This window comes from Diuraphis noxia, unplaced genomic scaffold (assembly GCF_037042655.1).
Source record: "Diuraphis noxia isolate RWA-SAM2 unplaced genomic scaffold, SU_Dnox_SAM2 contig0002, whole genome shotgun sequence".
NCBI classification, from domain to species: domain Eukaryota; kingdom Metazoa; phylum Arthropoda; class Insecta; order Hemiptera; family Aphididae; genus Diuraphis; species Diuraphis noxia.
This window is the reverse complement of record NW_028301712.1, coordinates 9,285,522-9,311,630: the sequence shown is the minus strand read 5'-3', so window position 1 is coordinate 9,311,630 and position 26,109 is coordinate 9,285,522. Positions and strand designations below refer to the sequence as shown.

Here is a 26,109-nt window from a genome sequence, read left to right as displayed (position 1 = left end):
TAAAAACATTTCTATATTCATCTTATTCACCATAATAAATTTAAACATGGAATAGTGGTCACAGACCATAGTGGCTAATGGCTATTGGTTTTTAAATAAAATTAATTTAGTATATTTTCTTCTAATATTTTTCCCAGTTGTTGCCTGGCTGTGCTGTTTAACATAGTGATGCATCCTTAAAGTAATGTAATGCTCTATAATAAGCTTAATTAGTTGAGTCCGATGATTGTCAAATATATTCTGGGTCATTATATGGTTAAGCATTATTTGAGTGTTGAAAATGGATGAATCCATACCTATTTCGTTCATTGTTTTAATACAAAGTTTTTGTTTTACGTTTTTGTCTTTCAGCAAAATGTTTGTGTGAAGTCTAAATATATATTCTGCTGTTAGACATATTTTGTGAACATCAGCTGATGCTTTCATTAGCTTTCCTTTTGTTTTAATTTCTAATAATACTGATGTATCTACATCTTCATTTGATGTTAAATGTGAATCACATATGTCACAAAGATTTTTTTTACTCTTGATTTTTTTCACAATAAAGCCAGAAGTATATTTTACTATATCAACTACATATTCTTCTAGAATCGGTAATCTTTCATAATAATCATGGTCAAATTCATTAAATAAACAGACCTCTTCATTTTCGTCACAATGTATGTCACAAATTGCATCTGCGTCTTTTCGAGAACTAGTGCCAACAAATAAGATGCTGGCACATTCAAGTGGAGAACAATTGCCAAACTCCGATCCTTTTATTTCATGCCGTACAAGTAGACGTTTGTATGCTGTGCGAAATTGAATCGCATTGGGATTGTTATTATATCCTCCACGGCTTCTCATAGCGCTAAAAAATGCTTCTACGTGATCCTGACTTAATTTATAACTTAGTAAGTAAGTCATACCATAACGTTTAACCAAATGAAACAAATTAATAAGATTAGAAATACATATAATAAAGCCTAAAAATCCGGTTTTTCTTTGACTTTTTAACACACTTTCACCTTCAAGTTCATGGATTTTTCTCTCATACCTCAGTTGTTCAACATACAATTTGAATTTTTCCAAAAACGATTCTATTCTGGGTAAAGTATTATCGTTGATTGCAATGTAGTAATTCCCTTTTGCTAATTTGTTTCGACAATTTGTAATATCAAAGGCATCATTAAAAATTTCACAAAACTCAGATGTAGCCTTTGTTCCCTTTAAAACGTTTAGTTGTTCGCAAAACTTTAAACTTGAACTGACACTTGAGCTCAAAGTTTGCGCGGCTAAACGGACATTCATCTTGTTCTCGTAATATCTAATATGATTTTTTTTAAATTTATTTGCAGCGTGCAGACCTTTGGATTCTTGAACTTCCAGTAATTGTACTATATGGCTCCATTGTATCTCTTCATTTTTGTCATTGATAAGAATCTTTTTGTCGCCTAAGGTATTCCTTACCAACTTAAGCATGTGAGCTGCATCCCAAAAAATATAAATTATTTCATTGTTTACAGTTATCCATGGTTTAAAATCTGGTGAATAATAGTTAAAATTTGCTCCCAATGATGTACACATGGATAAGTTGCATGGAGCACCATCGAATGTTATGGAATGACATTTTGCTCCAGTATTAGCGAATAACTCTAAACAATGTTTTAATAAATTGGCTCTCTCGCTACCAGAAAAACTATGAATCAAAAAATACCCTATTGGGACCTTCCAATGACCATTTAAACATACTGCCTTAAAGACTAGAGCATTAGTAGCTTCTTGTACATTATCCTGGTCATTTTCTATATTGCCAGTTCCTAAGTCAACACAACCATACAATTTACCATTAAAATATGACAATTGTCTTCGTATTGCCATCTCATCAATACAAATGTTGCATACCACTGGTTGTTTACTATCCTTTACACGTAATTCAATTGCTTTGAAAGCTTCGCTAGTAAAACCAGGGTTGCCATTGACGACTGTATACCATTTTCTTAGTGTTGCAGGGTGTGGTAATAAATTGTTAAACATTTTACGAACATATGTGTAAGCCTTTGATGAATAAAATTGTAATGTCAATTCAAAACTACGCATTACTGGCGAGTATTTGGCGTTTTTAGATTTTAAACTTCTACCCAGTGTTTCCTTTATTGATTCATTTGTTGTATTCTAAAACCCAAAATCGAATATAATATATTATATGTATGAAACATTTAGTTAAAAATATTACACATTTAAAAACAGTAATAAATAATAATATATCACTTATTGACATTTTACATAATATTTCATACAATAGCCATTACCTATAAAAATAAATATGTTTACAGTAGGATAGCCAGGATTATGAAGAGGTGGGTTAAGTATAAATTAAACTAAGTTTTTTAGAGTTTTCACATATAAATAATACATTTATTAGGAGGAAAAGTTAAAAACACATCTAATTAACATTTACCATAACATTACATTCTAATGGAAATAAATAAATAATAATTGTTATTCTAATACAGTTAAGAAAACTACAACGACATACATCTAATTAACATTTACCATAACAAAATACAAATGGAATATTAAATATATATATTGTATATAATTGTTATTCTTAGAATTATTAGTTTAAAATTCTTAAATTTTTTTTTGTGAACATTATACACAATTGTATATTGTAAATTGTGATGAATTAAATAATAATAAAAATAAACTAAACACAACAATACACCGACTAAAAATATGTTTAGTGTTTACCAAAATTGTATCGTGTGCTTCTTCTGTTATCAGATTTTTACTTTTCAAATGTGCAAATAAATCAGCCATTGATGAGAGTTTCTTTTTTAGTCGATTAACTTTTTGGTTCAAAACTTTAATTCTTTTGCGACTTTTAAGAATTTTTAACTTAGCATTGTTAAAATGAACTTTAGCTCTGCGGGGAGTACATAAGTCAGGAGATTTTATATCACCAATATAATACGTCCTTCGTTTTCTTTTGGGAGTAATTGTATAAGAATCTTCAGTCATTTCTGTATTGAACGCTTCACAACTGGATACTTGAGCATTCCACACTTCAGTACTGGAAACTTCGATATTAGTTGAAGTTGAAGCGTCTTGATCATCAAGTTTTACTTCCATTGAATTGGCACTTGACAAGTTACAAAATGATCTGAATAAAAAATGTGTTTTACTTATTATGTAATTTTTAATTTTAAATAAAAACTAATGATATATACCCAGATACAAAAAAACTTTTTGTTCTACTTGAAAGCTTAGTTGGTATTGAACCAGGTTTCAAGGATCTTCTTACAGCATTATATTTAAAACAATTTTCTTCAAAGTGAAGTGAACAAAGTTTTAAGTTATGTTTGAAATCCTCTTCTCGAATTCCACAAGCTGTGAGCCACAATTTTCGAATTTTAGTGTCACTAGGAAATCTAATAAATATAAAACAGTGACATATATTAAAAATATTGTGCAAGTGTAAGAACTTTTTCAAAATAATTTACTTAGGTAGGTACTTATTGTTGATTTGATTATTATTTAAATACTTACGAGTGTAAAGAGATGCCTGGATGCATAGCTGGAGTTTTAAGGCAAAACCTGCAAGCATTTTTGTTTTTATTACTCATTTTAAAATAAATAATAATTTAGTTTAAAGTCAGGTTTAAACTTAAAATTTAAATAAAAAAAAACAACAGGAATTTTGTTTCTTTGTTATCACTGTCAAAATCAGCGGTGATTACGGCCGACGGGTAAACTATGCGCCGTCGCGACTGCGCAAGATGTATATTGCCCGCATGCGTATTTGCCACAATTCACCATAGTTATGTTGGCTTCAAATATTTAGCCAGTAGCTCTATCCATAGTATATGATCTAAGGCAGTGGTTGTCAACCTTTTTGGGTCCACGGCTCCTTTTGATTTTGAAATAAAATATACGGCTCCCATACGAACATTTAAAATAAACAAATTTACATTACTTATAATAATTTTAATCTAACTTCGTTCGATCGTAATAAATATCGGTCGATATACGTAGCCGTAGCGCATATAACACACTGAATACAAAACAGACAGGCGACAGCGGTGTGCGTTTTACAACTGATAGATTATATTAGAGGCAAATCATTAAGTACCTACCTAATTGTAAATAGTAATCGAAATATGCTATTACTCGATATCGCAAACACGGTTATCGACGGTTATCTCACACATGCAACATGTAATATGTATTGGTGCGCCGAAATTTTATTTTTAGTTTCTATTGCGAACGCGGCTCCCTTGATAATAACCGGCGACGCCCCTGGGAGCCGCGACGCACAGGTTTAAAACCCCTGATCTAAGGTATAAATGTAGACGAGCAGTGTTGCCAGATATGCTAGATGAAAAAAAACCTAAGGCCAATAAGAAAATAACCAGAAAAAACCAAAAACCACATTTCTTAAAAAAAAAAAAAATGCTTTTATCCTTATTTTCATTCTTTATTATGTAAAAAAAAATTATAGTATTTAAAAACAAAATAAAAATCAGATATATCGTTTATAACATTATTATTAATTATAATGAATATAATAAAATATTTTAAAATAAAAAAACTTCATAAAATTAAATTGTTGTACTTTTTTTTGTAACTTAAACAAATTAAAAAAATTGAAAATAGTTTTTTTTTTTTTTTTATTTAGAACTTTCAGCTACAGCTATTATAGTTCGACAATTACAAGTATACAATTAAATTAATAATATTAAACATGATAATAATAAATCTGATTAATACAAATAATGATAGACGGTAGAAAATGATATCGTATCCAATTAAGATTAAAATAACATAATCACAGAATATTTAATAACAACAGTTTAGATATTTATGATTTCGTGAGGACTGCAATTAAGGAGATAAGGTATTCTTAGAAAGTAATGTGTTTAATAGAGAGGATAAAAGAGAAATCAATGGAGTAAAGAGGGAATTAAGTTGCGTAATAAATTGGGATATAATATTGGAAATAGGTTCAGAGTTTAGATTATTTGAATTGCCCACAGTTGCTTCTGCGTAAGTCTTAGGTTCTCCTTTGCGTCGGGTGTGAATGGACGGGGGTTTATTTGAGACTGGCAAGACTCTTGTGAGCACTTTAGTGCGTTTTTTGGTAACATTGAAAATAGTTATTGAACATAAATAATAATTATATCCTTTATATTATAACAGAGTAAACAAAATAACAAACAAAATAACATTATTATTAATTATAATGAATATAACACAATATTTTAGAATAATAAAACTTCATAAAATTAAATTTTTATACTTTATTTTGTAACTTTAACAAATTAAAAATTTTTAAAAAAGTTATTGAACATAAATAATAATATATAAAAACATAGAATAAATAAAATAATTAAATAGAATAGAATTCGTCAAATACATCTGTATATGAGTCAGTCAAACTATCATTATCAGTGTTTATGTTATCCTGGTTATCCTGAGAGTTTTTATAAATACTGTTCGTACCAATATGTTTTACAACTTCAGACGGTAATTTAAAATTATGACACCATTTATTGTGTCTTTTCAATCCTGACCTTATTTGTAATAATGAAGTTAATAACAAAGTACCCATCTTGTTTCTAGCTTTACTTTTTATGATGTTCATTGAACTGAACACCCTCTCCATTTCAGCATTGGACCAAGGGCAACTTAAAACAGTTAGAGCAAAATTATAGAGCTCCTTAAAGGGATTAGTATTAGAGGCATCCTTAAAGTTATTAACTTCTGCCCAAAAAGAAGTGGCACTGGTATTAGAATCATTCCAAGTTATTATACTGATTTTTTTCCATTGTGAATCAATTTTTTCAATTTTATTGTCCGGATAGCCTAATAATTTACACAAAGGACTGATTTCTTCTTTATGCTGTTTTAATGTGTTAGAAGGTGATAAAATTTCAATTTTTTTAAAAATTTCTATATTATCTGGTAATCTTTGCTGTAATTCTTTTATTAAAAGTATATTAAATTTGATACATCTATCCCTAAGAACTTTTTCATTATCTTTTGATAATTTATTGGAATTTATTAATTGAGATACTTTATTTTCAATAGAGTATCTCAAGTGAGGTTTTGGGTGAAGATGGTTTGCAAAATCTGATCTTGTTATAGGATTAAAACTAAAAGATGGAACAACTATAAACTTTGCTATAAATTGAATCAATGTGCATACTTCATTACCTAATTTAGTTTGATCAATATTATTACTCTCAAATAGCTTATTTATTCGTTGAAGATCACATAAAATTGGTCTAAGAAAAAGAAAAAATGCCAAATTTTGTTCGTCGTTATACATGTTATAGAGCATTTCAGCTGTATAACATTTTTCTTTGGACCTGGCCATATCAAAATGTAATTTTAATTCACTCCATTGATCAATAATACGAGAAACAGCAGTTTCTATAGAGAGCCATCGTGTATTACATGCTCTAACGATTTTAAGAGGTGTTTGATTGTCATTTAAAACTTTAAAAAGATTTTGGTAAGATTGTTGTCTCAATGTAGACTTGGAAAACCAATTATATGTTTCACTGACTAGAAAATCTAGATGTCGAGGTAATGTTTCTGAACACGCATGAGAAGTAGCCAGTTGAATCGAATGACACACACATCGTACCAAAATTATATATGGGTTAAGACGTTTAAGTAGTTCATGAACACCTTTATTTACTCCCACCATCACACTTGCGTTATAAGTTCCCAATCCAATTAAGTTTTTAATATTCAAATTATATTTATTTAATGATAGTTTAACAGACTCTACAATACTTTCTGCATTACATTCTGTTAATTTTTCAAGACTAAAAAAAGTAGTAACTATACGTTTTAAAGAGGAACTATAATAAATAATGGCAATGCCTAAGTATTTGGTAACTGAAATATCCGTGGACTCGTCGATTAAAAGACTAAATTTACTATCACCAATATCATTTTTTAGATCATTTAAGAAAAAAGGGGCTAAAACATTGTTCACAATTGCTGTACATTTAGTACGATGCAATTGCAAGCTATCTGCAGGTTTTCCAGGAAATTGTAATTTACATATTTCTGTTAAATGATCAATTGGCAAGATTGAGCAATGTGCACTAATGAACAGTGCTAATGATGCTTCGGCATGGGCGGTTTTATGACATGGAGGACCAAAGTTAATTTTACTTTTTTCATGAGAATGTATCCTTACTGAACCAGCTGCCGATTTGTGTTTTTTTGTTTCAATGCGAGACAAAAGATCTGCTCGTCTGGCACGAACAGTGCAGTAACAATATTTACAATATCCTTTAGGTGGATCACCAGCAACATCTTTTAGCCAGTCATAAAATTCTTTTTGCTTAAGCCATTCTGGTCTGAACTTTTGTGTATATTGAGGCTTGCCCATTTTAAAACCACAGTCCACGGAAACGTTAATTAAATACTGTTATTAGTTATATGCAGACATGCAAATAATATGCAATATCTTTAAAATGTCAACCATATATTATTATATCACTATAATATTACTATATTATATTCGGAATTCAGCTGCAGCAGGCATTACTGCATTAGTCGCATTATCTATGGTTTTACTCTTTTTAATCACTTTTGTCTGTTTATAGATAATAAATTATAATATGTTAAATTAAAACATATTATAATAAATCATAAGTTTTATGCCGATTTCACCAACACAGTTAATCACGATTAATCGCTTAATCGGCTGATAACAGATATTTAACCGGCCACAAACATAGCTTATCTGTGATATTAACAGGGGCAGGAACCGTATCAATTTTTATCGGTTCAGTTAACGGTTACGGTTTCGGTTTTGGTTTTACGGTTTTCGGTTTATGTAACGGTTAGCGGTTTTTAAAATTTCGGTTTATGTAAAGGTTACCGGTTTTAGAAATTTCGGTTTCGGTTTAGTAAAAAAAAAAATTTTAAAAATTTTAAATTATTAATTTGTAATCTCATTAAGGTTGGTATTCTGTTATCTGTGATGGCAGCATTATGCAGTCACAGACTTCTATAGTAACTATATTATTATATATATATATTATTATCATTCTGTGGTAACTGGTAGTTCTATACTACCAGTTACCACAGAATGATAATAATAGTGATAATACCGCTAGTGATAACGAGTGATAAATGTGTAACGACTAATGAGTATACTTACGCATGTGCAGATAACTCATTTAAGAGAGACTTGTCGCTAAGTACTAAGTAGTAATTTGTACTAAATTTGATTAAATTGCGAGATTGCGAGATAGGCTTTGGTGCCATCCATTGTATATTATGATCTTAATTAAGATGTTATATAAATATAAATATAAAAAATTTTAATATGACAATATATTACTCACCTACTCAAGACTTGTCATCAAGTTAGAGTTGTATTACTCTATAGTCTATGTCTCTATGGAGTCAAGACTCGAGTCAGGAGTATTCTAATATCTAACATCAAAATATACATACTTATATAACATATTGTATTTAAAAATATTCAGTGATTACCAGTGATATACTAGTGTCTTAGTCTTAGTGCATTTTATACTTACACTTAAGTAAAAAAAAAAATATTAAATAGCCATAGTTATCACTTTATGATGTACCTTTGTGGCTGTATGGCCTTTATTAAATTTACCACCAGACACAAGAGAAGGATAATGAACAAATAGCATAAAAATAAGTAAGACTATATTTTTATTATATTAATTATTTATATTAAAGTAACCTTTTAATTATACTTTGTTGTTGATTTTATAGTTGCTTATACTATAATTTATTGTTGCCTCGTATTACCATGATATGTTCAACCAAGTCATTTGACATAGTAGAACGGAGGTCAGACAGAATAAACTTCAACCCCGAAAAACACCTTTCCACAGACACCTGGAATATAAAAGTAGTTACTATCTACTTTACATTTGATGAGGTAAAAAGAATAATGAATATACAATTATAAAAATAGCATGAGCAGGAAAATCTGGAGAGAAATCTTTTCTATAGGTTATATACAATTAATCAATATTAATATTATACCTGAGTAGCAGGAATAGCCATTAAAACTTTTGAAAGCTCATATAGCTCTGGCATAATATGTTTCTTAGTGGTCCAATACTCCATAATATCTAATTTGTAAGATTGGTACGGAACCCGGTCATATTGTTCTAGTAATGTTTCAATGGATGGAACAGAAGGAATACTTGTAGTTGCAGTCGGTGTAGATGAGTGACTCCTCAAAAACGATTCAAACCTATCTGTTACATCCATATCATCATCGGACAGATTTGGATTGTTTATTGTCTCAGTTTCAACATTAGCTGGTATAACATGGTTCAAATGGCCTAATAATTTCCAAGTTTTTGCCAAATGCAGTTTGGCCTGCTGTTTGGCATCCTCTGTCAAAATACCTTGGTAGCTTGGATCCAGATACATAGCTTCAATAGTAAAAATACAATTTGAGTTAGGTATGTATCTAATTATCATTCAAATTTAAATCAGTATATACTAATATATTATACATACCACAGTATATTAAAATATTGTCAAACAGCTTACTGTGTCTCTTATTCATCTCATCTAACACACTCATTGCTAAATCCGATGTAACTATGATCAGTGACTCCCTAAGCTTACACCAAACCGAGTAAAAAGTCCTCAGATTCACTGATCGTCCCTGTAACTCCATTGTAGCTATTTTCACTGGTTTTAATGCTTTGACCTAGAAAATTAATTAATTTGTACAATAACACTATAATAGAATATATATAAATACAATTAACTGTTTAACTCACAATGCCCGAGACTGCAATCCAATCACATTCATCCAACTTAAGTTCAGGATATTTATCTTCTCTGTTTTTACAAAAAGTTTTATGCTCCAAGAATCGATCCAGCATGTCATACGAGGTATTCCATCTTGGCTCAATATCGATTTTTGGCATTTTTAGTCCTTTTTTCTTTAGTTTCACCATAAAGGTTCTGGTTCTTAACTTTTTAACAATCTGTTTATTTTAAAATATTTTATATTAATTAAAAACAAAATTAAATAAGCATAAATATTTAATTTTTAACTTACACTTTTAACTTTTTTCAGTACTTCTTGTACTGACTCTAACTTCAACGCATCAATAACACAGCATTGAACTGTGTGTGCACTACAGCGAATGCACTTGGTTAGTGGCTCAGGGTCGGGTGCGAAAGTTTCCAACAGGACATCTTCCAAAATAGAAGTTTCCATTTCCTGTGAGCTATCTGGTTCACCTATTATTTAAATATTATACTTAAGTAATATTAAAGAAAAGTGAATTAAAAATACAAAACCATGTAATTACCGTCTGTAACATCGTTGGCATCAACATTAACATTGTCTATATCAGATTCACTATCATCAGATTCGCTGTATGTAAAATCAGTAGCATCAGGTTCTCTCAAAATTCTAGTTAGTTTAATCAAATTATTTGCGTTGTCGCATGTAATTGAAAAAATTTGATTTTTGGAAATATCAAATTTTTTTAAAACTTCACAGACCTAAAAATATTAGTTTTATAATGAAATAATTAGCAAATAAGTAATTGCAGTTAATAATAATTAAATACCGCATGTTTTAAATTTTCCGAAGTATGCTTAACGTCGATTTGTGTCATAGCCAAAGTCTTCAGAACCACCTCATCATTATTGTCCATGTACTGGACATTTATCCCTAGTATCGAACGGTTTTGCCGAGTTACACAATCTAATTTTAAGCTGAGAAGTTTTCCCTTTACATCCTCGCTTATATTTTTTATAATTAGGTTCCCTTTTGTTATAATATTCTCCTTTACATTTTTCACGTTAATAGTGTATTCTTAAATATAAAAGATTTATTAAAATTTAATTTTGGTAGGTATTTGGTATGAAGAAGAAGTCATAAAAAGTACAAGTAAACTTACCAGGGCCAAATTGTACTAACAGAGGATTGATAATTTTTCTAAAACCTGAATCATCAACTGCACAAAATGGTCTGCCATTATTAGTAACCATCTCAGTGCACCCGTCCAACAAATCTTGGTACTCCATGTTAACTCTTATCGTCTTTTTTACTGTTGTTAAATTGAAGTTTTTCATTTTATTGATTGAAGCCTGTTTCTATAATTTCAAATTAAAACTTATTAACAAATAATACGCAAACATTGCAAATATGGAAATGATTTAGGTATAGAAATTAATTTTTAGTTCTAAGGCTTAACTCATAATTATTGTAATAGGTACCAGGTACCTATATAAATATGTTAAATATTTATATTTATTATACTACAACAATTTTACAATTTTAAATGTTTTTAATAATTAGTTTGAATTTTGCTTTTGTGAAGAATTACCTATTATTTATTTTAAAATATCTCACTTTTTTTGTAACTGTGGAGGAAGAAGTAGGGTCTTCATTTTTGTGAGTTTCCACCTCACTTGACATATTTTTCCTTTCTATAAATTATAAAAATAATAAATACCTAGTTACATTTTAATTTACTTACCTTGAAGTTCTAAGTATTGTTCTGGGTGTAATCTTTGTACATGCCTTTCAAGTGTAGCGCTATGTCGACCTTTTATGGACGTCACACACTTATTTACTTGGCATATACAAGAATTTGTCGATATATTGTACAAAAAAAACATTTTTTCCACCGGGTTAGTAATTTTACGACCCATATTGAAAATAAAATGGAACTTTTAAACGAAAATATGAAAAATAAACTTTGACTATCCAGACGTTCGTCAAAATCTACTAAAATAACATTTTTTAATTCTTCATAATAGTTATTAGCAGAGCTATTTCTGATTTCAGATTTCTCATTTCTATGCCTTCCCCTTTATAAACCCACCGTGCGACACATAATCTCGGAATTTATCGGGACATTTTTAGTTTATAGGTTTCGGTCACACTGCTGGATAGATTGCTGGGATTTTTACTTTACTAAGTTGGCAGTTGTGATTTTAAACATTTTGATTTTGATTTTTAATATTTTAATTTTTTTTTGATAATATTATTTCGGTTTCGGTTTTAATTACGGTTTTTTAACTTTTCGGTTTAGGTTCAGTAACGGTTTCGGTTTTCAATTTTTTTTCGTGTAAAACCGGTTTCCAAAAACCGGTTCAATTACGGTTCCCGCCCCTGGATATTAAACCGTGCTATCAACTATTGATAATAATTTAGATAGTGAGACAAAATAATAAGACACGATATGATAATAAGACTCTTCTATACATCGCGTAATAAGATAATATCTTTAATCGTGGTTTGTAGTATCATTGCCCATTGGAATGATAATAAATAATTATTATCACATTCAGCCATTCAGATACATTTTTTTTTTTTAGTCGGTGGTTTTTTATTATCCAATAATTGTTGCCAATTAAATTTAAATACCGGAAAACAACCAGAAAAAAAACCATCTACCAGATTGAAAATATACCAAACAATGAAACACTAAAAAAAACTAGATCTAGTCATAAAAAAACCAAATCGGCAACACTGGACGTAATCGAATGTAATCAGTTTATTTTCACGACCCTATCATATTTGAATTTGGATATTATCTTTTCGAAAAGGAGCGAAAAATAGTTGATAACTTCATATCATGTAAAATTTTCCCGTGGTTTCCGAAAATAAAACTATCGTCGGTATGGCAACACTGGTAAACTAAACTTATAATTTGTTTATGATAAACATTCTAAGAATACATTGACACCATAATTGGACACTTAACATCAATAATGAATGTCATATCGCACATTTATTGAAAAAAACTAAGTGGTAAATATGGTTACCACTAATCGCTAAAGGTACGGTTTCCTAGACGCGACCGGTCTCGGCGACAGGTCGCCGTGATCGGTCGCTACGACCTGTCGTTGGTGCGTGCTGGTTTCCCAGGCGCGACTGGTCGCCGAGACCAACAATTAGTCTACATTATATTTTGTATCGTCTCAGTGTTCTCGCCGTGAAGACGTATTTTGTGTTTTATTATTTTTTAGTTGCAATATGAGTATCACTAATATAATAACTAATAATAATAAAATTATATTACTCTTACTTGAAGAAGAAGAAGAAGATGATGAATTATTAATTACACGTTATAAAAAGAGACAAAAAGTGAATGACTTATTTATCAATAGAAAAACAGAGGGATTCTTTGAAATTTTAATAAATAGACATTTGTCGAATGACGAAACGAAATTTCGCGAGTTTTTCCGTGTTAACAAAATACAATTCGATTACTTGTTATCACTTGTTGAGGTAGAATTATCGAAAGAACCATACAATCGAGTGAAAGAACCAATTACAGCTTCAGAAAAATTGGCAGTTACTTTAAGGTGAGCTACTAGTATAATATAAACTTGTCATACGTATTTGTATCAATCATCATTAGTTACCTAACTTATAAAGTTATACATAATGTTATATATTAGACATTAAGTTTTTGTGGTTATACAATTTTACCGTATATAAATATTTGATAAAGACGTGCTCATTGTTTGTTGTAAATTGTAATGGTTTTACTAAATACCGTAATAAAATAATTTAAAATAAATATATGTATCAATATCATTCACTTTTTATAGGTATATGGCTACTGGAGAATCATTTCGATCGCTGTCATTTGGTTTTCGAATATGTCACGACTATATTAGCATAATAGTAAAGCAAACTTTAACAGTTTTAAAACATAAACTAGTTCCAATTTTTTTGCCAGACCCACGCCAAATTGATTTTAAAAAAAAGGCTGAAGAATTTTGTTATAAATGGAACTTTCCTAACTGTATACTTGGTATTGATGGTAAACATATACGTATACGGTGTCCACAGAATTCGGGATCTTTATACTACAATTACAAAGATTTTTTTTCTATTGTACTTTTGGCGATGGTTGATGCCAATTATAAATTTGTGATTGTTGATATCGGTTCCTACGGAAAGGAAGGAGACAGTAGTATTTTCCTTAAATCTGACATAGGGCAGCGAATTTTAAACGGATCATTTGGATTTCCAGAAGAAAGCTTTCTCCCCGGTTCTAATATTGTAGTTCCACACGTAATTGTAGGTGACGAAGCGTTTCGTTTACACACTCATATAATGAAACCATATTCTAAAAAATCAAGTAGAGAAGATGTATCAAAAAAAACATTTAATTATAGACTAAGCCGAGCAAGGCGTGTCACCGAAAATGCGTTTGGGTTGTTAAGTCAAGTGTTTCGAGTTTTTTATCAGCCTATAAATGTTCAAACTACAACATGTGTTAATTTAATATGGGTGTCATGTTGTTTACATAATATGCTGAGAGACGGATACTTGGAAAAAAATAATAAACCATTTTATGAATACGACTGTGAACAAACTGCACCAACCAACAATATGTTGGAAATCAGTGCAGGAGGTGGATTTTTTAACATGGAAGGATTCAAGGTGAGAGATCAATTTAAACATTTTTTCAACAACGAAGGTGCATTAAACTGGTAGATGTTTACATATTTTTAGTGAAAAATAATATTTAAATACTGTTTGATAAAAAAATTGTCCTTTGTATTTTACTAGGTATCAAATAAATATTACATGAAAAATGTATTAATTACTTTAACATGTATTTTTTAAAATTGTTATAGTCTACTCGACATATTTTTTGTAAGAACTAAATTCATTAAATAAAAAAAAGTATTATGCTTATGTGCTTTTTAAATACATAGTTTAAATTAAAACTATTTGTATCTTATTTTTACCTTATATCTAGTTGTCGAAAGGTGCTAATGACAATGTAGAAGTATTTGCAATTGATGTTTGAAATAAGTCAGGTGAAGCGGAGGGCGTGACTTGAGTATGTGGCATTATATTGTATGATACTGGCGACGGTGTACTTTGAGTATCTGTCATCGAGTATGATATTGCAGGTGACGGCGTACCAGAATTAGAAAACTCAAGGTTATAATTTGGTTGAATTGGGTAGAAAGCTGGTATTGTTTGATGTGAATGATCACCATATTTGTCTTCAAGTTCATTTACCATATTTAATGCTCTGAATTTAGCTTCTTTTATAGCTATTCTGGGTAATTTTTTAACACTTAAAGCTACACTTTTAAAAAACAAATCAATTTCGTCATCTTCATTTCTTTTATTTTTAGCATCTAAAAGAAGCTGGTTCTGCTCTTCAATTTTTTTAATGGTCTTATTTCTTTCTTCTGCCTTTTTTGATAACAACATTGGTAGTTTGCTTGTTTTAAAACGAGCTTGCTTTTTTTTAAAAAGACGTTCTGGAGAATTTCGATCTTGGAGAGGGTGGTCCACTTGTTCCTCTGTAAATGAAGGCCCAGACAATTCTTCATCTTGGACTGGTGAAATGACCGAATCTCTGCCAATATTCAAAGTGTCAATAGTTCCTTCTTCACTATGTGATCCCATGTTGCTCTCAGAACTATAAACAAATTATTTATAAATATTTAATTTTCAAACAAATAATTTATTTTTATATAGGTACCTTCGTTCATTTTCGACAGAGTTTAAAAATGACACACGGTCTGCCAAAGGCCAATGTTTTTTTTGCTGAGCTTGCAGATCCAGTACATAATTTTCTTTTACAGCGATTGTGGGTATCCCGTATGTATTTCCACTTTTTTTTACAATCTTCGACTGAAAAATAATACATGTATCGTGTATTTATAAAATAGAATTTAAAACACTCAGTATCTGTACTTTTGTGACACTTAGTTGTATAGCTTTTGTTAAATATTCATAGACCTAATAATATAATAATAATATTATATAATATATTATTAGGTCTGTGCAAATATTTTTGTGTTATTCCCAATACAATGTATAATAATACGTCAAATTTAATGTGTATTAATAGATATTATTATTATTTTTATCTGACAATATCAAAAATAAACCAATCAAAGAATTGTGTAATATATGATTATAAAATAATACAATATTGTCCACACGTTTTTTTTAAATATATTGGAAATTATAATGAATAATCATAATGTTTGTAGTTTAGTCATTGATTAAATATACGTAATATATGTATATTTAATCAATGGTAGAGTTACTCCCCAACAAATTTGCTACAAGAACATATATCTAAAATTGTTTGTCTAATGTGCTAAATTATTTAATTATTTCAACAATATTTTATTTTATACTTACCAGATTTTCCTATTGTGTTGGCGATATCAATCGAAATTTCATCCTTGTAAATTGTGTTTTTATATTTTGGATGCGCAAGATCGTAAATAACAGAATTTTTTTGAATCACTTCAATTAATTTTTCTTCTTCTTCGGCAGAAAAAGTTAATTTTGCCATATTGTCGCAGGCGACGGTCGCGATACACTGCTTTCAGGCCGGTGCTGTCGCTGGTCGCGCCGAAAAAAGTTGGTCGCAGCGCGACGGTCGCGTTTGGGAAACCAGTCAATATAAAATACATATAAACAGTGGGAGAGAGACCGTCGCGGCGACCTGTCGCCGCGACCGGTCGCGTCTAGGAAACCGTACCTTAAAGGGTTAACAATGTAATTTTTAAATTACCATAACTCCGTTGTAGTAGAATAAATAAAATAATTTTTTTATTTTTTAATGTTTATGACCTAACCACCAGTGGCGCCGACTTGTATTTCATTTGATGGGGCAAAGTTTAAAAATTTGTTACCACCACCACCACCCACTAAGTTAGAGCAAAATAATGAGCAGCTAAATGATTATATTGTAAATTCAACTATCATAAAGCCACTAGCTTCACTCGCTATTTAACTTATTACGTTCTGATTAGTTATTGATACTTACACTGAACAATCAGTTACTAATGTACATAATACATATTATTATATACCTAGACATCGGTAAATTAATTTTGTATCCGTACCCAAGTAACTGTACTTATAATTTTATCATATCTCGACCCTTGTCACTTGTACTGTGGTACATATTATAAAATCTCAAGCAACCATTTAAATATCTACACTACAGCCTACAAATATTTTTAACACTTAATTTTTGTTTTTTTTTTTCTTTATTTTTGTCAGTAACTGTTTTTCATCCAAAGTTCAGTGTATTCAGAAAAGCAACCTGTTATTATTAGTATCTAAAAAAAAAAAACAACTAATAAAGAATAAGACAAACAATCATAATCACATAATATTATATATATTATTTTCAATGCTTTATTGCTTAATATTTTACTAGATATATACTATCAAACTAAATGTAATTTAATATTATATAAATATATACATTATTATAATTAAAGATGAAGTGCATTCTGTAGTTTGGAACTAAAGGAAGAAAATGTATCAATGACTTCATCATAATCAATATCTATATCAAATTCACAAGACATTCTCATGAGTCCTTCCAGTCGATTATTTCCCATAGTTGAACGTAGTCGAGTCTTAATTAATTTCATTTTAGAAAAAGAGCGTTCAGTTGTTGTACTACTAACAGGCAATGTCACAGCAATTTTAAGAGCCATAAACAGGTTAGGGAAAACTGATTTTAGGTTTGCATTACAAAACAGTGTAAATAATGATACCATACTAGCAGCATTATGTGGTTGTTCTAGCTTTTCATGTACTACATCACTGTCACTATCTGAATATTCTGAATCGTTAAAATTATTATTAGCTGATTGATTACTTTTATGGATACGTTTGGGCAAATAATTAGATTTCAACAGCTCTTCATAATAATTCACGAAATGACAATATTCACTGACCAATGTATCTTTATCGATAAACTTTTTATAAATATTTCCAAACGAATCAAATGCATCTTTTGGTAGATCACTTGCCTTATGTCTAATTTCAAGAATTCTACGATGAGTTAAAAGTGATAAATCTTTGAATAAATCTTGATTCAGTTCATTAAATCTACAATCTATTTGTCCATAAGTATTATCAATCACTTTATAGTAAGTGTTAATCTTGAAATATACAAGAGGATCTGATTCTACTTGATCATTTGCCAGTTCACCAGGCATTTTCTTTTTACGCGAGCGAATAATGGGTAATGGAATTAACTCAATATCTTCATCATTATCCTTGTCTAGATTATTCTTAAGATTATTTACAAATTCTTTTGCCTGAGTAAGTATTTCTTGAAAACTTTCATCATTTCTAATAGCAACAATTTGAATTTTTGTTCTATTTACCATTTCTGCAGCAGCAAATAAGTCCAAATCTTGGCTTTGGAGCATTTTGGAAAGTGGCTGAAGTGAAAAAAATAATTTTTTAAAAATATAACTTGTAAAAATGAACCTTTCAGTTGTCATGTATGACCTTAGATTTCCTGCTTCAAATCCAGCTTTACGATCCGCAGTTCCTTCACCCTGTCTTATTGCATCTAATGTATCTAAAATAGCTAAAAAAGTGTCATGTACAGTAATCAATGCTGAAGACTGGGAATTCCACCTGGTAGTGTCGACCCTTTTCAAACGTTTTATTTGATTTTTTGGATATCTCTGCCTTTGAAATTTTTCAAACAGCCAAACTCTATTTTTACTTGAGCTGACAAAGTCATACAGTTTCTCTAATGTTCCGAAAAGATCCATTGCATTGAGACAGCAACTGACTGAATCAGTGACAATTAAATTCAATCTATGTGCCCAGCACCACACAAATGTGGCATGTGGGTTAATATCCAAAATAAATGCCTGTAGACCATTGTATTGGCCTCTCATGTTTGATGCCCCATCATACGATTGACCTATTAAATTTTCTTTCCACAATAAGTTATTAGTTTGGCAAATTTCTTCAAATACAGACATTAAACTTTCCCCAGTGGTAGAATGAGTGCTTCTCATAGCAAGAAATCTTTCTTGCACAGAACCTGTAGTTTCTGTCGCATATCGTATCACAAATGATAGTTGATTTTTACGGGAAATATCAAAAGAAGTATCCAAAGAAATACTAAATACTACAGACTTCGAGATATCAGTTGTAATTTTTTTAGCAATATGTGATGAAATAGCATCAATCATTTGATTTTGACGTTCCCAAGAAATGAACGATAATGTACTTTTACCAGTTTGAAGTTTTGTTAAATAAGAAGCAATTATAGGCGAGTGAGAAGATAAAAGTATTAGAAGGTCCTTATAATTTCCTCGAAGACTGTTTGAAAATTTTTCTCTGTGGCCACGTAAAGCCAAACTGTGTCGACCTAAATACAAAATAACATCAATAAGCTGTTTTACTAATTCACGATTAATTGATATTTGTGACTTTCTTTCTTCTGTTAATGAGGGCAACAAAGGTAAAGAATTTTTTCGAATTTTAAATTTAAGAGTAGCATCAATATGAAGGGATGATGTTTCATGAATGATAAAATTTTGAACAGCGTCTTTCCATCTGGAAAAGCCAATTTTTGTCCATGTTTTTGAAGAATTATTGTTTGAAAATAACATACAATATAAACAAAATACTTTATCAAGATGTGGCGAGTAAGAAAGCCAATCTCTTATTCCTAATGTTCCATCATGTAGAGTTTTCTTATACCACTTTGGGAGAAAACAACGTTTTATTTTATCCTCTGGAAATTTACCCATTGGAAGATCTTCTGGTTGTGGTTGACATGGTCCCCATTTCAAAATGGCATCCATTAGTTGAGGTGAAATGTTCTTTAAATGTATCAGTCGGACAGGATCATTTTGACAAAAATTCATAGAAGATATATCCGGATAATTTATATTTTGAAATTCTAAATTTTTGCCAAAATCTTCAGATTTTTCGGTTTCTAAAAGTATATTACAAAGTTATTTAAGTTATATGCTTACATAATTATTATTCAAAGCTGGACAAGTTAAAGATTTTTTTTTTAACTCAGATAAATATAATTTGTTGATTTAATATAGTTATACAGTGTGTTCACGCTAAGAGGTACCACTAAATATTTCAGTTCGATGATCTTGTATTAAAATGGGGCTTTCGCTGAATGACAGATAGTACTTAAATACACATTTTTAGATAAATTTCAAATTTTTATCTCTTACGATACGCATGCGCAATACAACTTACTAAATAACTTACTAATAAACTACTTTAATACACTGTCTTACATAAAAAAAGAAATTTATTAAAATGAATAACAGTGAAAAAGTGGATCTTATTCTAACAATAACTAGAATTTAGTTTTAAATTTCGTCAAAAACAAATTACTTGTAAATATTAAATTTCATCGTTGAATTTCATATGCCAATTTTGTAATTAGAAAAAAATTTTTTATACATAAATTGTTTAGAAAAAAATACTCTATCCGAATATGAAAAAAAAAATTGGTGTTACCATTTAAAAAAAAGTAAGTTGTATTGCGCATGCGCGTAACGTAAATGTTAAAAATTTGAAATTTATCTAAAAATGTGTATTTAAGTACTATCTGTCATTCAGCGAAAACCCCATTTTAATACAAGATCATCAAACTGAAATATTTAGTGGTACCTCTTAGCGTGAACACACTGTAGATAATTAATTTTATTCTTTATATCATTTATTTTATAGTTTTATTTTATATAGTTATTTAATAGAAGTTAATGTAATATGCATTAATAACAAAAAGTTAAAAGATAGTTTAATTTTTGGTTAACTCGGTTCAGTTAAAAATTAATCAATCCACTTTTATAATATGATAAATATAAATGTAAATTCTGAAATATTTATATTTTAAATAACCTTTTTATGATAATCTTAATTAAATTTATTGCTATACCTTCAACAGTTAAAGATGGGATTAAATCAACTTCTGATGTGCTTTCGTTGGACTTGGTATCTTCTACAGTTTCTACAGTGTTTTCTATGAAAAAACATTGTGAAGTAATTACATTTACAATTACTTACGACTTACCAATATTAATATTAATAATAATCATACATACCAGTAACAATTAAAGGTGGTAATATATCAACTTGTGATAAACAGTCATCTGTTTCTATATTGCAGATCGTTTTCACTGTATTTCCATTTCCTATTTCTATTAAAAATTGAAAATATTTATTATTTAATATTTATAATTTATTGGGTAAATGAGTATTAATAATAATGATTCAAATAATGGACCTTTAACAGTTAAAGATGGCATTAAAACAACTTTTGATGTGCTTTTGTTGGACTTTGAATTATCAACAGCTTCTATAGTAAAAAAATTATTATTATTATTCATATTAATAAATACTAAATAATACTAGTTTAATTAATATACCTGCAGTAACAGTTAAATGTGGTACTATATCAGCACTTGATAAATAGTCATCTGTATCTTTATTACACATAGTTTTCGCAGTTTTTCCAATTCCTATTAAAAATTATTATTATTCATTAATTAATTATAAATTTGTACATATTTTTAATAAATGATAATTCAATTAGTACCTATACTGAAACTTAAACATGGAACTGAATGAGATATTGGAACTACATTAGTTATTTCACTGTCAACAGATTGTTCAATGATTACATCTTGAGTTTTATCTTTTTCTGTTAATAATTAAAATATAGAGGTTGATTAATATGGGTAGGTAACTATATAGTATTATGCATTATTGTACTAAAACAATTCAAAAATAAATAACAGCATTATTTATTCATTTACTAGATAGATCATTGAAATTAAATACAGATATTTAGGTAGGTAGGTATACTTGAAATTTATATTATTAATTTACTTATTTAACATTTTGTAAATTGCCAGCTAAAGACAAACGGGATAGGTAACGATATGGTAATAATATGGAGTCTGTGAAACCTAGTTTTTTAAAATTAAATTTTAAGGGACTTTATACTCAAATTTTTATGAAAATATAACAATAAACTGGTGTGTGTGTACGGCGATCGTACAGACACACAAACAAAAAGATCGACGAATTCTTACTACAATAGTTTATTTCTATTCAAACATTACTTACAAATCGCTCGCGTACTAGGATGGCTGATGACTGACTAGGGGTCGTCTATGTCGCCTATATTTATTAAAAACGAAACAGGTTCTAGAATGTTCGCGACCCGGCACGCCACCGCACGACGGTTCGCGAACATTCGTTAAGCCGATAATAATAATAATAATACTCTAATTTACGTACGCTCCCAACAGCTCGGCCTTCCTGACTTTTGTTCGTCCCGAACATGGAACTATACAGTAAACTGTTAAATCTTATACAAAATAAACATACAAATACAAAATAAATGTAAAAATACAAAATCATATAAAAATACAAAATCATTACACCAATATATCTGACACAAAATATATATATAAAATCATTATGCCTACATATCTTACACAATAAATATAAAAAAAAAAAAAATAAATACAATACATATTATATTACACGTTTACATAATCAACATAAGTACTGCGTAAGGAAAGAAAGAGAAAAAAAAACTGATACGCTATGGTATGTTTGCCATTTTTACCCAACTTTTCATTTGGTCAGGACCAATTATACCTTCATACGGCCTTTGAGTAACTTGGTTACCTTCAATATCTCCGACAACATATCTATCATGATCTAGTACTTTTCTCACGACATATGGTCCTTTAAATTTAGGTATGAGTTTTTTATTCACGCCAAGAGTCACATCAACATTCTTTATCATGACATAATCACCAACATTATATTTTATAGGCTCCTTATGACTATCATTATAATATTCTTCGCTTTTCGTTTGTGTCTTAACAATTTGTTCGGACGCTTTTCCTCGGATCTCCAGCAAATCAAATTTATTTTCATTTATTTCCTCTAACACATGTCTCAGTTCATCATTCACATCTCCTACTTGATTAATACCAAACAACAATCTACTAGGTGTTTGTCCGGTCGATCTATGTACGGTGTTATTTATTGCAAACTCAACTTTATATATAACTCTGTCCCACTCGTCATTCGGTTCTGCGATTTTTGCTAACATTGGCACTATTGAACGGTTGACGACCTCAACCTGACCATTTGCTCTAGGTGTCCCGGTTGCTATCAACACATGTTCAATGGATTCCGACACCAAAAATGTTTTAAAGTCATTTGACGTGAAGGCAGTACCTCTGTCGGAAATAAGACGTTTTGGTTTTGAATAGGAACAAAAATATCCTTTTAAATGTGATACCACTTCTTCAGTTTTTGTCGTCTTACTCGGATAACATCGTACGAACTTAGAAAAACTATCAATAACGACCAAAATAAATTTATTATTATTTTTAGTTTTTTCTAACGGTCCTAAGTGATCAACATGAATAGTTAAGAACGGGCGGTCACCTTTCGGAATGCTATGTAAATACCCCTCGCGTTTGCCTGCTATCGGTGAATATTCTATGCACTTCAAACAATTACGTACATAATTACGAACTTTTAATTTCATTTCGGGAAACCAATATATTCGCCTAACATTTTCAATCACTTTTTCTACTCCTACGTGTGCCATGTCATCGTGGCAACTCCGAATTACATTATTTTCCATAGTTTGTGGTACGTAAAACAACAACTTATCTTTCTCTTTGCGATAAACTAGACCTTCTCGCAATTCAAATTTTTTATCACTTCTAACCTGTAAATTATTTCGAATTTTTACAATATTTTCGTCTATTCCTTGTTTTATCGCCAATATTTGTTCAAAAGTATTGGCTTCCAAAATTAAAATATTATGGCACCTACTCAACGCGTCAACGTGTCCCATTCCCGTTCCAGGTCGATGAATAATTTCAAAATCATAATTTTGCAATAAAAGAGCCCATCTGGATATTCTGGGATTAATAGTCTGCTTGTCCAATGTTAACCTTAAGCTATTACAATCTGTCACAATTTTAAAATGTATTCCAGCTAAGTAAACATGAAATCGTTTAATTGAATACACTACTGCTAAACATTCTAATTCAAAGCTATGATAACGAGATTCGGCCTCTGTCGTACGTTGACTAAAGTAAAACACTGGGTGGAGTTTCCCGGTCGACTGCCTTTGTAACAGTACTGAGCCATAACCATACGAACTAGCGTCACAGTGTAATTCTGTTTCAGCTGACGGGGAATATATACTAAGTATGGGCGTTTCGGACAATTTTTTCTTTAACGTATCGAACGAACATTGTTCAGCTTCACCGAAAACAAATTGAGTGTCTTTCTTCAGTAAATTGTGTAACGGTTTAGCAACTAACGAAAAATTGGATATGAATCGTCGGAAATAACTGGCTAATCCGATAAACTGTCGTACCTGTTTTTGATTCTTGGGGACAGGATAATTTGTAACGGAATCTATATTTCTAGGACTAGGACGTACACCTGATTCATTTATCACATATCCTAAGTACTCTATACTATCATACAAAAATGAACATTTATCTAACCGAAACTTCAAATCGAACTTGGCTGCGAGGTTAAACACTTTTTTTAAAATAATGAAATGATCTAGAACAGTTTCCGTCGCGATTAATATGTCGTCCATATACAGTATTATCTCTTCTTTATCAATTAAATCGGCAAAAATCTGTTGTGTAAATCTCGAAAAAACTTTAGGTGCATTTGCCAATCCAAACGGCATTTTTAAATATTCGAACTGCCCTAACGGCGTTACGAAAGAGGTAAACGGGACGGACTTCTCATTCATCCTAACATGATGGAACCCATTTTTTAAATCTATGTGCGAAAAATATTTTTTATTTTTCAATTTATCGATTTGGTCGTCAATAAGAGGTGCAGGAAAATTGTCTTTGACGGTGATTTTATTTAACTCACGATAGTCTACGCATAACCTAATATCACCTGTTTTCTTTCGTACGAGTACAATTGGACTGCTGTATGGACTTCTACTTGGCCTAATCACACCCTCTTTCAACAAATCACTTATTATAGCTTTTAATTTTTCTCTATCACTATATGATATGCGTCGCGCTCTGTAGGAAATAGGTTGATCGTGTTTAAGTACTAATTTCATCTCTAAATTCGGGTCAGTACTATCCTGTACACATCGTTTACCTAAAACATACTCACTTTTGTATAACTCTACCAATTCACTTACATACGTAAATTCCATTTTCGGGTTCACATTCAATTTTTCTTTCACACTCTCAAACTCGTGCTCATAATCCACACACAAAATTTGGTATAAACCGTCTGTCACTTTTGCTTGATTAACGTCATTGATTAAATTCAATCTTACAACACCATTTTGGAAACACAAACTTACACCTGGTTTAGTAATAAAATCTCTACCTAATATAGCATTCATTACCATAGTGTTTTCAGGTACAATATAAAACGTAACTTAAATCTATTATCATTAATAACAATTTCGGTTTCAAAAATACCTAACAATTCTAACTTTGTACCGTTTATACCAGAAAAATTACAATCATTTTCCAACGGTTTAATAACATCATAATTATAAGGTAACAACTCACGTTTTAGTAGACTAATCGGGCTTCCGGTATCAATGATCGCAGCGAACGTAATTCCACACGACGTGTCTTGGTCCACGGGAAAACTGCACTCGCAAACAACTTCATACGGCTTCGGGTGATCCTGTTCTGGTTTCGGTCGTTCTTGATTCACATTCATCACTCCGGAATCTCCTTCTGTTGTTGTACCACCTTTCAATGCATCTTCGCGTTTCGTCGACGTTGTGCGCGTCAGACTCGGGCACTTCGAACGTTGGTGCGTGGTTGACCCGCACTGATAACAAGCGCCTTTCTCAATACGTGGTTTCGTACACGACGATGCAATGTGTGACTTTGAGCCACAATTAAAACAAATTTTAACAGGTCCGCCAGCATTTGAGCTCGGAGCAGTGGTCTGTCGAGATCCTGAAGTACGCGTAAACGTGGGCGTCCTAGGGATTTGTTGTTCTTTCGGCGTTGACGTAAGTTGTCTTATGCGTAACGCGCGTGACGCGTCCAAACGTTCGAAACTAACAACATCATTTAACAATTCGTCGACATCTGCGTGGTCGCGGCTTAACAAATGCACGCTTAACTCTTTTGAATACAGACCTTCGAGCACTTGCATTTTCGTCTCTTGAAAACTTAATTCAAGTAACGAACACAAATGAACCTTTTCGTGAAAATATTCGAGCACATTTTCACTTTTGCGTTGGACACGACGTACCATTTCTTTCCATCTGT

General features: G+C 30.6%; 1 protein-coding gene and 2 pseudogenes across 1 annotated transcript; 1 reads left to right on the top strand and 2 right to left on the bottom strand.

Moving 5' to 3' along the window:
* The window catches only part of LOC149058068 (zinc finger MYM-type protein 1-like), a 32,383-nt pseudogene extending 11,506 nt beyond the window's left edge, over nucleotides 1-20,877 (bottom strand).
* Nucleotides 13,016-14,557, top strand: LOC107170929 (uncharacterized). Its single transcript, XM_089220513.1, has 2 exons — nucleotides 13,016-13,347; nucleotides 13,597-14,557. Exons 1-2 carry the CDS (start codon nucleotides 13,016-13,018, stop codon nucleotides 14,489-14,491), a joined length of 1,227 nt encoding a protein of 408 aa, XP_089076639.1. The 3' UTR covers nucleotides 14,492-14,557.
* LOC149058069 (uncharacterized) lies at nucleotides 14,756-16,328 on the bottom strand (annotated as a pseudogene).
* Nucleotides 20,878-26,109: the final 5,232 nt, after the last annotated feature.

Bases quoted from the DNA above. Each gene is read 5' to 3' on its own strand.
- LOC107170929 (XM_089220513.1), top strand. From the start codon at position 13,016: ATGAGTATCACTAATATAATAACTAATAATAATAAAATTATATTACTC. The intron at 13,348-13,596 runs GTGAGCTACTAG...CACTTTTTATAG, and splicing joins AAATTGGCAGTTACTTTAAG to GTATATGGCTACTGGAGAAT.